This window comes from Dermacentor variabilis, chromosome 2 (assembly GCF_050947875.1).
Source record: "Dermacentor variabilis isolate Ectoservices chromosome 2, ASM5094787v1, whole genome shotgun sequence".
Classification (NCBI taxonomy): Eukaryota; Metazoa; Arthropoda; class Arachnida; order Ixodida; family Ixodidae; genus Dermacentor; species Dermacentor variabilis.
In genome coordinates, this window is record NC_134569.1 from 180,074,801 (window position 1) to 180,086,875 (window position 12,075).

General features: G+C 45.2%; 2 protein-coding genes across 4 annotated transcripts in view; one reads left to right on the top strand and one right to left on the bottom strand.

Moving 5' to 3' along the window:
- The first annotated feature begins 71 nt into the window (after positions 1–71).
- LOC142572975 (peptidyl-prolyl cis-trans isomerase NIMA-interacting 4) lies at positions 72–8,940 on the top strand. 3 transcript variants are annotated; one of them, XM_075682456.1, is made up of 4 exons: positions 72–91; positions 527–676; positions 4,851–4,970; positions 8,695–8,940. In XM_075682456.1, exons 2-4 carry the CDS (start codon positions 551–553, stop codon positions 8,851–8,853), a joined length of 405 nt encoding a protein of 134 aa, XP_075538571.1. In that variant the 5' UTR covers positions 72–91; positions 527–550; the 3' UTR covers positions 8,854–8,940. The 3 variants fall into 3 exon arrangements, with proteins under 3 accessions (XP_075538571.1, XP_075538569.1, XP_075538570.1); XM_075682454.1 differs by having other exon boundaries at positions 82–218; XM_075682455.1 differs by lacking the exon at positions 72–91 and adding an exon at positions 241–386.
- A 1,759-nt stretch (positions 8,941–10,699) lies between these two features.
- The window catches only part of eIF2Bepsilon (eukaryotic translation initiation factor 2B subunit epsilon), a 50,066-nt gene continuing 48,690 nt past the window's right edge, over positions 10,700–12,075 (bottom strand). The window contains exons 14-15 of the mRNA XM_075682458.1: positions 11,765–11,920; positions 10,700–10,799 (exon numbers count right to left, since the gene is read on the bottom strand). Coding sequence (XP_075538573.1) covers positions 10,728–10,799; positions 11,765–11,920 — 228 coding nt within the window. The 3' untranslated portion in view covers positions 10,700–10,727. The remainder of the gene's footprint in view (positions 10,800–11,764; positions 11,921–12,075) is intronic.

The following is a 12,075-nucleotide window of genomic DNA, read 5'->3' on the forward strand; positions in this document are numbered from 1 at the left end:
GCAAAGCGTTAGTATCGTATTATCCTTCTCAAAAATTTGTAACCATTGAATATACCAAACTTTAGCTCACACAAAGATTATTCCATATCCTGTACGTTTCGCATTATTTATGCGCTTTATAGTTCTTTGATTAACTAATTTAGTTGTTTGTTTACGTGAGCGACAACACGTGTTTCCTTCGCCGATCCGTGTCCGGATTTAAGAGCCCGCAAACGCTTGTAAGCAGGTTCTGTATTCCCTGTCAAGACTTTGTTGAATTTAATTGGGTACTAGAGACCGTTGAATGCAGGTTTCACTCTTAACTTGAGACACTTGCGTAGCAGGGCTTTTGATTGAGAATCTACTTCGCTCGCATTCGTTGATCTCGCCCCATTTATAGCTCCAAGGTATGCGGAGCCTTAACACAGCTCGAGGTTCTTGGCAGGTGCTGGTTTAGGATACGTAAAGCACGCAATCACCTGTTCCGCTTCACCATTACACGGCGTGATGTAGGACTGAACCGAAACGTCTTTCTATACGCTCGTAGGCCGGTGCGGACGTGAGCCGGGGCATGCCTCCCAAAGGAAAAGGCGGTGACTCCAAGGGAGGATCCAAGAAAGGCAAAGGCTCAGGAGAAGCAGCGGAAGCTTCGGACTCGAAAGGCGGCAAGCAGGCGAAAGGTGGAACCGCCGTTAAGGTGGAGTGCTTCAGACCATGTGCAATGCAACCGGCGCGGCGCTGGGCAGCTGGTCTCTGCAAAATTGCAGGCTTGTCGGAAAACGAGACAGAATCAAAACCGTAAAGCACGTTCGGGGTAGAAGGTGAATTTGTAACTATTACTGGAATGGGAGAGTGCCTAAGGAACTGGACGGACTTGCGCATTATTCTGTAGCCAGTTCTGTTAATGCTGTCAGCAAGGCATGTAGTGCAATGCGTCCACGCTGCTGTCTGGGGTGTTCGACCGGTTTGCTGCAGAGCAAATGAATTGGTGTCTCAACCTGTAGTTGCTAGGTTCAGGAGACACTGCTTTGTGCACATGATCAAGCAGCAGCGCAACTTTGAGCTTGGTGGTCTCTGACGTAATGTGCAAATTGTTTCATCTGCAGCACGTTACTGGAGTGGTGCAGACAGCAGTGTGGATGACAGCACCAGAGCTGCCAGTGCTGCCAGCAAATACAGTACCTAGCTCAGTTGTCTAATACGGGTGTTACATGGCGTGCATTCAGACACGATCAAACCGAATTCGAATCGAATTTCTCTGTCGCGATTGGCTCCTTTGCGGAAGCTGCGGGACGGAGCCAGTCGCGTTGTGTGAAACGCTTGCAGTCGTGCAAGTGTTTCTCGAAACCTGCATGTGGTCCCTGGGGATTTTGAAAAAAAGCTTGGAAGGGACTGTGGGAGTCGCACTGGCAAAAAGGCACAGGCGAGGCTTTTGCTGAAACCTTGTGTGAGCTTTGATTATCTGAATTGATTTATAGCGACTCATTTTGCTCCGGCATAAGCAGGCATGGTATTTGATAAAAATGTCCGCTTTTGCACATTAAGTTCTTTACAAAGTTTTTCTGTGCGATGTATATTACTTAAAATATTAATAATCACCTCATCGTATACGTGTGTTGCTGACTGCCGTGTGTATATACAGAGGTGTGGGCACTAAAGCTTGAGCAAGGCCTTTAGTCCATATTCCTCAACACAGTTGATGTTGAAATAAAAATAATTGATTGAAATTGACTTCACTTTCACTCAACGAACATTGGTAGCTTTGTTCCATTGCAAAACACTTGCTACATGTGGACTGTGAGTGGCAGATAGATAATCACTTTGTGTCGTTGAACGGAATAAGGGTGGAAATAAACAATGTGGACAGAACAGATGCTCTGTCCTGTCCATATTGTTTCTTTCTGCCCTTGTTCCTCTCAATGACGCAACATGATGCACCAACTAGCCCAATATTCAATGCTTCTAGATAATCATAGTTGGGCACATGCAAGCATATAATAAATAAGTTATTGCATGTGTCACTTCTTGTTTCCTATGCATGGCACTGCCTAGAAAAAAAAAATATGTGCTCGAGGGCATTTCTCTATTACCTGTCTGTATTCACATCAAGGAGTCTGCAGTGGCCTTATGTTTGAGAACCATCAGTCTGGAGCAGACATGCAGTGTGAAGGAGAGCAATGCCAAATCACTGCTCTTGGTTTCATATCACGAGAAGCCAACAAAGACACCGAGGAAAACACAGGGGAAATTACTTGTGCTTACTAATTGAATGAAAGAAATGATAAATTAATGGCAATAAAAGTGGATGAAAAAAAAACAACTTGTTGCGGGTGGGGAACGATCCCACGTCCTTGCATTATGTGTGCAATGCTCTAACCAATTGAGCTACTGCGGCACGGTTTCCCCATCAACTTTCTTGGGTATTTATGTGTTCCACTAGAACTAACCTTGGGAGTGTTAGCCAGCGCCGCCACTCACAAACCTTGGCAGCGAATGTGGAACAGCCTTTAGAGGTTGGTGCTTAGAGCTTTGGCATCCTAGAGCTTTGGTGTAGCTTGTGCATTCTCTGATTTGGAGACACTATGTACCTAACCACAGATGACTCCAGAATGTCTGTTTCGTCTCCTGTTGCATCTGCATTACTCAAAAGCCTTGGAGTGGGAATTGAAACCTTGTCCTCGCTCCTGGACCTGACTTGCACCTGGATTTTAGTAAGCCAAAATGACACAACCAGGACTAAAGAGCACTAATATTCCTAGCGGCATTGTTTCTTTTGATGAAGGTTGTACATCCATGTGGTGCACTTGTGCACAAGCATTGCCTCTAAAACGCAGAAGCTGCAGCCATGCATATATTTTTTTGCTAGCACTGATCATGTGCTCTGGACAAGTGTGCCAGAAGCGGTATGTTACAATGCTTGACTGAATGTAAAATGTGTGAGGCTCATATGAAGGGCAACATCTTTCTATGACATCGCTCTTCTTTTTGGTGATGTTATGTTGTTTACAAAGCCAATGCTCCTGCAAAAGCTTGTTTGTGACTGGAATTTCGTCTTGCCAGACAAAATTGCAACAATCTGAGGCTAGCAATCTCAGAGCATGCTTCAGTTTGTGCTGCTAACCTCCCAGTTAGCTCAGATGGCAGAGAGACTGCCATGGGAACGCATTGTTGCCCGGTTCAATCCTCAGACCAGGATAAATTTCTTTTTTTCAGCTACGAAGGTTTATGAAAAACTGGCATTGTTATTTTTTTTTTTTTGCTTTGTGCTACTTTTGTGTGTATGTCAGTTTTCCCTTTTCATGTTGCTGTAACTCTCTGTGATGCCATGTGTGTTTTGAAAGTGCCTGCTCAGCAATTATTAATTATTCACCAGTAAAAAAAATAATAAAGATTATGTTGCATCCAAGAAAAGGAAAAGTCTCAAGTTGGCAACTTTTTTGGCCTTTCCCTGCACGAGAAAGGGCCCAGATGTGGGAAAATATTTTGGAAGTTGAAGTGTTAAACTGATGCCATTGGTGCTGCTGATTGTGTATTGTTTGAAAAAGGAATTTGGACCTTTACTGTCTCTGCTATAATTTGCCACTTCTCACCAAATAGATGCAAATAGAGCTTTTCGAACAGTGATGTGCTGTCTAGGATAATTTAAAGGAGTACCGACTCATCATTTTTAAACTTGTCTGTCTTTCATTACCTGAATGTTGAAACTGTAAACCCTGGATAAAATACTAGCATGCGTGGGGGCATCATAAATAATTCAGTTTTTTTTACCAAACCAGTTTTGGTTCTGGTACCCAGTAGGTGGATGAGTCATGACATCTGGAATCCTCAGCAAATCGCACAGGTGTGTGCTGGGACACCCTAGTGAACCATTTTATTTAATCATCATCGCCCCAGTGCACACCGATGTGATTTGTCGAGGATGCCAATTGGCGATACACTGGATCGCTTTGTTCCTGCAATTGCTGTGGATGCTACACATAAGCACAGCCGGAGAAAACACACACACAGCACTGTCGTTTACTCTTTTATGAGCAGTGATCATACCCAGCCTTGTCGCTATGTGATTTCAGCAAATTTTACCTCTACGTCATAATGTCACGACAATGTCAGTGATGCCATGTATTCCATTTCGAGACTGCAACTTTAGTTTTAGCGTTAGATTAAAATACAAGTGTTTCTCAACCTTCGTACCTGCCGAGTGTCGTCCATTCACGTGCGTGAAGCTTACGCTGGAGCTCCTAGAGCTTTGCAACTGTGTGTCGGTACTCCTTCGATGTTTCTGTTGAGTGAAAACATATTACTGTGCCCATGGCCGGACAGAATACATATGTAATGAAGCAAGCCATCAGGGCACCCTCAGAATTTTCATTTAACACAGGCCTAGATTCGAGACTGTGAGTATACCCTTTGGACACAAACGTATGTGTTCCAATCACATTCTACTGTACCTATCCTCATCACCCTTCTTTTTCTCTTATTCCTCTCTCTTCTGAGAAGTGTAGCAGGCTGGAGGCTGTAACCTCAAGCCAACTTCTCTGCATTGCCTCGATACTCCTTTCTCTCTTTCTCTCTGCAGTGTGCTTTCAAGCTAACAGCAGTCTTGAATAGGATGGAAGCTTGGGCTAGTTGCTTTGACATTGGGAATGGTGTAAAGCAGCACAAAAATGAGGACCAAAGGAAGACGTGAGATGCACAAAGGCTCTGTCTCATGTGTGTTTGTACTATACAGGTAGACCCTTACAAGACGCACAGCGCCCGTGTGTCTTCCGTCTTCGGTTTGTCCATGTCCTTTGTGCTGCTCTACCATTCCTAAGGCAGTCTTGAATCCTCAACAGTGTGTAACAATTATGTCGTGTGTGTGCACTGTGTAGGTTCGGCACATCCTGTGTGAGAAGCAGTCTAAGGCCCTGGAAGCACTCGAGAAGATCAAGGGAGGCATGAAATTCAATGAGGTGGCCGCCACCTACAGTGAGGACAAAGCTCGCCAGGGGGTAAGCATCCCTGCCTCATCGGCAGTAGTGTCTTTTATCCTGGCATTCTCAATGCCATATGGCATGAAATTGTGGATTAGTTGCCATGTTTTTAATTGCGATAGCTATTATATTGACACTCCAGGTGCATTTGTGCCGTTGGCGTCGCTGTGAGGTTCCGTATAAAGCCCAAGGGCGATAAAATCGCCACCGCACACCGTATGCCGTATGTGCAAGTGAAAATGTGCGAGGGTGAGCCTGTGATCGCAGTTCAGTCTCACACATGCAGCGGACGAAAGCGGGGAGGAAGTGTGCCGCCTTCCATCCCCCGCAAGGCTTTGAGGAGAGGGTAGGAACTGGGGTTGTGTTCTACTCTGGGCGACCCAGCCTGGCTGCTGTGCCTTGAAAGATATCTGCAGAAGTACAGAGTCCGCGCTGCATTGTGTTTCCGCGACTCAGTTTGCATTGATGCGAGCGGCTGCAGGAAGGTCACTTCGCTCGCTGCTGCTGCTGCATTTCCTCGCTGCAGCATTTTGACAATGAGTTTCCGTGGTCATCGAGTGAGATGTGTTCATGTTTGCTTGTGCGTGTGTAACACCGTGCTTGTTAATTTAGTTAGTATGCCTATGTTTACAAGTTTATATGGCTGATAAAACTACTATCCTTACTTCATATAGCTGTCCACTAATTTGCTATCACAATCGATGCTTTGCCTTTCGGGTGGAACTGCAACTTTTTTTTTACATCTCCTCAGGGGAACCGCTATCCCTCAAAATGATAAACTTTCTGTGGAAGTTTGTGCGTGAGGCTGGCTTTACTGGCAATCTATGAGTGTGTTCTTTATTTATGGCTTTAACATGGCTTTAACATATGTGTGAAATCCTTTCCTCATGTTGCGATTAGCACATTAAAACTAACACGCATAGCGCCCATTTTTTTAAGATCTGGAAGATACTTCGGTAATCTCATGAATGTGTTCTGTACTCTCTAGACAAAGCTTTCAGTTAAATGTAGTGCACGTGTCGCAACCTGCTTTCTCCATCATTTTGCACTAAATATGAAGCCAGTGGTGTTGTTGTGACTCTCCCTGCCACCTGGGTCAACAACCCAGATTATGGCTACTGGCTCCCTTTGCAGCAATGGTGGCTCGGTGTGGCGAGCCTTGCAAATGAAATCGGTCTGTTCATTGCGGCTGGGTGCCACACATCAAGTCAAAAAGCAGCACACTGCAGCCAGCCAATTCGTATCCAAATTCCACTGCCGTGGCTCAGTGCACTGAGTACAAGGTCACAGTTTTGATTCCCAGCCAAGCTGGCTGTGTTTCATCGGGGACAGAATGCACGAATGTTCGTGGACCGGGCACCGAGTGTGTTAAGGAAACCGAGGTGGTCAAAATTAGCTCAGAGCCCTACAGTACAGCAACCTGTGTTGCTTCAGCACACTCTCAATCACGTCACATTCAGACCTGAGACACCTTTGCTTAAAACTGAGCAACACGCTGGGATGTTTTTGAAGCAATACTATATTCCTGAGGAAGTTTTTTAAAAAAGACCTCATTTGAACGGAGATACAGTAGGTGTTGCGTTTACTTTCCCTATTCGTCCTCAATTTGTCAGCTCCTGTCAACTGGGGCTGCACTGGTACCAGTGTCTTGCCTATCCCTCCATTCAGTGTTTTTCTTTCCATGTTGTGCTTATGGTAACCCATCAATGGTGGTGTCTCACAAAGGCACCCAAGGAGGTGGCAAAGGAGCAGTGATAAGATGGGTGGGATCCATTAAGAACTGTTGCTTCCTCGTTTCCTGGAAAACTGCATGCATGTGCCCAAAGGCTGACGTCTATGGGCCATCACACTTCACGGAATTTCATCACTGGTGTTGCTTAAGGAAAAAGAAAGGAACCGCAGAAACCACATACGATGACTGTCAACGTTAGCGACTAGCCTAACGCTTCTAGAAAGCTGTATTTTTTATAAAGAAATGGCGTGCTTGAAGGCACATATTTGTTGCAGTGAGGATATTTTATTTATTTATTATACCTTAGAAGAGCCCTGAACCACCCCTCGGATTTGGTGAAAAAACATAGTCCGCGGATGGCATACGCTGCTGTGAATTTCTCAGGCAAGTTTCAGTTGTGCGTGGTACGTGGAGCTTGCAAGTGGAGCACGAAGTCACCTTTCTCTCATATGCTCTCATTTCAACACAAGCCTGCTTTTCACTCTCTTCTGGACGCTTTTGTTCGTCATTTAGCGGATTCCCATACGCAGTTGCTATTTTGACGTATTTCAATAAACAAGCTGAAGTAGGCGAAAATGTGCTTTAAAATTTCAATAATAATGATGTACTTCTGGAAGAAGCTGACTATCGTCTGCTCATGCTCAGCCACAGCAGCGCGCGTAGCAAATAAACTTTAGCCACCTTGCTTATTGGTGTCGTAGCCATCGGGTCTCGCCAATTTCGACTAGTTTTGAACGCTCAACTAGCCTCGATCCATGTGAAACTTAAGGTCAGACCATACTCACGCTTGCCAGCGTTCGCTTACTCTTGGTCACTCCGGGTAGATGCCTTGGCAGACTAATTGATAGCGCTTCAAAAATGTACAAGTTGGATATGGCTACTGTCTGTCAGTCAAGCTGGTAAAGGACAAAGCCGGTCCACACCTTGTAGCATGATCAAACTGCTGCCTATGACGGCAGGCACTCACTCAAGCCGTGTCATGCACAATGCAAACACTGTGCGTACGCACTACTATTGCATGTAGCTGCACTCTGCTACATAGCATAGATACTGTGGCCACTGTGCGGTGCTGCGATGAGTCCGCTGGCTAAGCACACTCCGGCTCGGTGAGGCGAACCGCGTTTGGATTACGTTCGGCGCGTCGTAGGCGCCGAAATCTGAAGTGCTGTTGTCGTTGACATCCAAAACCGAATTTGAACTGCGCGCCACGGTGACATTTAGAAGGCGGAGTATTGTGGACACACCCCGCTCCACCATAGCCTCCGCAGTGCAAGGCATTGAAGGAGTGGAAGCACCATGGAGGCTGTGTTTGATTGCCAATAACTCTGCTTCTGCTGAATGCATTGAAGTACCTTTTGCAGAAAAGTATTTCTCAAATAGCCTATTTTCACTTCACATTTCTTTCTCCACTTCAATAAATAGTGGTTGAGGGGCCCTTTAAGGGTCTTGATGCGAGTCGTTACATGAGGGTAGTATGGTAGCATTTGTTGTTTGTTCACATAGTTTCAAATAGAACAGAGCCATTAACCAACACATCTGCAGTGGTAGTATAGGCGGCTAAACATGTAAGCCGATTCATCATATGAGGGTTGTCTCCAGCGGCACGAGCGGCACTGTCGAAGGCAAATGCCATCTTCCTCTCCAGCTGCTGCCACTGGGGGTGAGGGCAGCGGGAGAAGAGGAGCGCTGGCCTCCCCGAGTGTTCCACCATTGCTCGTAAACTTCAGACGCCAAAAAGTTCTCATGCGACAGCACATGCATCTCAGAGAGCTATAATAGACGAATGCAACTCGCAAGAGTGCATGCCCTTTGCATCAGCACTATTGTATCTGTAGCGAAAGTCCGATTGCTAACTACCAACCACGAAGACAGTCGAAAGAGCCAAAGATTCACTTTGAAAAGAGCAGTCACTTCAAAATCTTCCAGAGAGAGCAGTGGTCGGGTATGTTGTTCAAAAAGTGTTTGTCTGCATTTAGTGGGTCGCAATATGTTCCCACTTTGTGCACGCAGGGCGACTTGGGCTGGATGACGCGTGGATCGATGGTTGGCCCCTTCCAGGATGCGGCTTTTGCGCTGCCTGTAAGTAGCCTCGGCAATCCTGTCTACACAGACCCGCCCGTCAAGACCAAGTTTGGCTACCACATCATTATGGTCGAGGGAAAGAAGTAGACTCATATACACAGTATGTGCTGATCTCACTGCGCTGTCCATGTTGGCCCTTCTTGTATAATAAATAAACGGGTGTCACTTTGCAGACTGCCTGTTGCACGTGCTTCTTGGTTTTTGGCGGTAGCTGGCTATGTGAGCTTGTTCCTGCGCTCAAAAGTGGCAACATTGTTTGGGAACCAACAGTGCTAACTTGGAACACAGAACAAGACAACACGGGGCACTGTGCTGTAAGAAAAGAGCTTCGTGTAAAAGAAATTAACTGCAATAACGAAACTAGGCAAGTTTTGTTTCCAGTGTTAATGCTATTTGCTCCCAAGTATGTACCCACTTAGGTTTACAGAATGGGTGCCAAGAGAAGAGAAGTGTACTCGCGGATGGCAGGGAATTAGGTGGTGTTATGAAACAAAAAATTCGCAGTCGTAAGATGTGTTCAGTAGGGGTAATTGCAGATCGCTGAGAGAGGCCCTCTTCCTGCAGTGAACATGTAGATGGGCTGACGATCATGATGTAACCACTAGCTCACCTAGTTGCATTAACACAGTTGATGTTGTTGCACGTGTATGCAATTGTTATCGCCGAAGCCTTAAAAATCAGTGCACCTCTCTGGCACCAACCTTGGTGTGCAGGTGTTGCAAGGGTAAGAAAAATTTGTAATAAGGCACCAACAGCAATAACCGCTGGACAAATAAAGTTTATTCCTATTCTATCGTATCCTAAGGTCATGACAGGTTTGTACACAAAATGCACAAGTGTACCAAGTGGTCTGTAAATGTAGGAGCATCAGGTTTACAAGACTTCCAACTAAACCATTGGGTGATTTCTGCTAAGTTTTCAACAGAGGTAGCATTTTGCAGTAGGTTCAGGGTAACCCCATTTTGCAAACGCTATTTGCTTATCTCATTCACAAGATAGCCAAAGTGTATGACATCTGAGGCAATGTCCCTAAAAGAAATGTAGATTTTGTTGCAACAAAATGGTGGTTGCTACCTGTCACCACGAGATACCACAAGGGCTGCCTGAAAAGTCGCCGGCTATGCTTTCAGAAAAGAAGTGTTGCCTGGTGTTTTTGTTGTCCTAATCCCTTTCAAAGTATAGTTCTCTCATGCCTCCACACATCAAGTCCCGTGGTCCTACCACTTCTCAAAACAGTCCTCAAACCCCTCCTCGAGAAGTGCTGCTAGGGCAGCCATTACAGTGCACTTGATGTGCTCTCAGGTTTTGAAGTGTTTGCTTCGCATGTCTTCCGATTTTTAGAAACAAACAAAAGTCTCATGGGGCCATGTACGGTAAGAAGCTTGACAGATCGCCGAAATATTGCGCTGAGCCAGCCAAAGAAGATGGAATCATATGAGCTGGACAAACAGGGGCGCTATCCTCCGTACAGTTTCCAGGACGGCGGTTATGTAAATGTGCACTAAGTGGACTGTCCGTTTTAGTGCGCACTGAATGGATAGAGCTTGAGAGCTGGCAGTGATGATTGGTGCCTGCCCTACCAGCTCCAAGCTCCATTCAATCAAACACTGCACGTTTAAGTACACGTTTAAAAGAACTACTACCTGTTTCGTGCATTTTACTATACCTGAACCAAAGCATAGAGAATGCACAAATGAGCGAGTTCAGTTAATTTCCTCATTACTGCTCTTTACAGTAAAACATACTGGTATTCCAGGAATGTGCTGAACCGGGCTGGTTAATGCATTCTTAGAAAGAAATCAAAAGTACTTAGACAGGTAAGGTCAGCACTGTGTCTATGTCATCTCTACTTAGGCCTGTCTAAAGCACTGTTCAATTCCCTTCACATGATTGGTATTTGTAAAGGTAAAGCCAAGACTAACAACATCAGGAGTGAAGGAGTGAGTATTAATTTATTCAAACTAATCGCTTTCCTCTTCGCTCTCGTCGCTTTCTTCTTCGGCTTCCTGCAGCCACTGTACGAATTTGGCACCCTAGGTTGGAAAGAGGGTAAACACAAAAGTTAAACCTGGCTGCAATGCCCAGACGGCAGAGGGGGCAGCATACTGTGTGTTTCAATGTTAAAGAGAACACCAGATTTAACATTTCAGGAATGATTACAACTCACTTTTGACGTGAATGCCCTAGCACCACACGAAACACTTTTGAACTTATGAAGTTGACAATACGCTCGCTAAGTTGTGTCGGTTTGCATGCTAATTAGGTGTTCCATTTAAATATGGACCGTATATGTATGTGCACAGTATGTATATATGACACAAAATGCCACACTAGTACGTGTGAGTTAATGATATGTATGGTGTTAGCTGCTGTTTGTCTGTACAAGGTGCACAAAGATGTCACATGTGCGCTGCATAGTGTCCGTGCATGAACGTTTTGCATAGCAGATGCATATTATTACACAAAGTAGATTGTCATGTAGTAGATGCCCAGGTAGCAGTACAAGGCAGTTAAAGAAGGTTTTAGGACGAAAAACAAGATTATGGAGATGTATAAATCTTAATGTAACGAAAAATGTATGGCGCACCTGATTAAGAAGAAGCAAATCGTAGAATCATCACAACGGTGCACCGTTGTCACTTAATCACATCACATGGAACCACTGTTACTTCTACATCGTATATCCAAGGCACATGTGATGTTCAAGTAATCTAATTCTTTATCAGTGCTTTCCGTGCTATTTCTTGTCTCTTTCTGCATTTAGCCTCGTCCTTTAAGCACATTTAGATTGACTCACCCAACTAGCCCAAACTTCTGCCTTGCAGACTGAGCATCCACTTTCACATTGGATGAATATGTACAGGCTGTACAGAACCCCTACATACCAAGTTATTCGAAAAGACTTCACGTCATCTGAAGTTGCTCCCATAAGGTTAAAGAAGCCAACACAATTGCTGGAAACGCCCAAAACCTACGACAAAGTAATGCATGAACATACTGCCTTCCTGACCAGCCCAGCTGGACCAGGGGTGCTAGTACTGTGCTCCTGGAACCAATGGACGATGGCCTCCTCGGACAGCAGCTCCTGGTCGTACATCCACTTGAGAATGCCTCCGACAGCGGCAGAGTACTGTTCGTGCAATGCAACAAACTCCTGCAAAGTCAAGAAGAAGAAGAAGAAGAAGAAAAAAAAGTCACAGACCTGCGCAACACACGTAGCACAGTCACAGTGTAAGCTAGAAAAGCAACTACATACATGGGAGCTTTATTTTTGGCACCACGCACTACAGGGTCTTCGCGGCGAAGTCT

What these genes read in the sequence shown, in the direction of transcription:
- LOC142572975 (XM_075682456.1), top strand. Translation starts at nt 551, where the DNA reads ATGCCTCCCAAAGGAAAAGGCGGTGACTCCAAGGGAGGATCCAAGAAA. An exon ending in AAGGTGGAACCGCCGTTAAG is followed by an intron (nt 677 to 4,850) that starts GTGGAGTGCTTC and finishes TGCACTGTGTAG; the next exon opens with GTTCGGCACATCCTGTGTGA. An exon ending in AGGACAAAGCTCGCCAGGGG is followed by an intron (nt 4,971 to 8,694) that starts GTAAGCATCCCT and finishes TTGTGCACGCAG; the next exon opens with GGCGACTTGGGCTGGATGAC.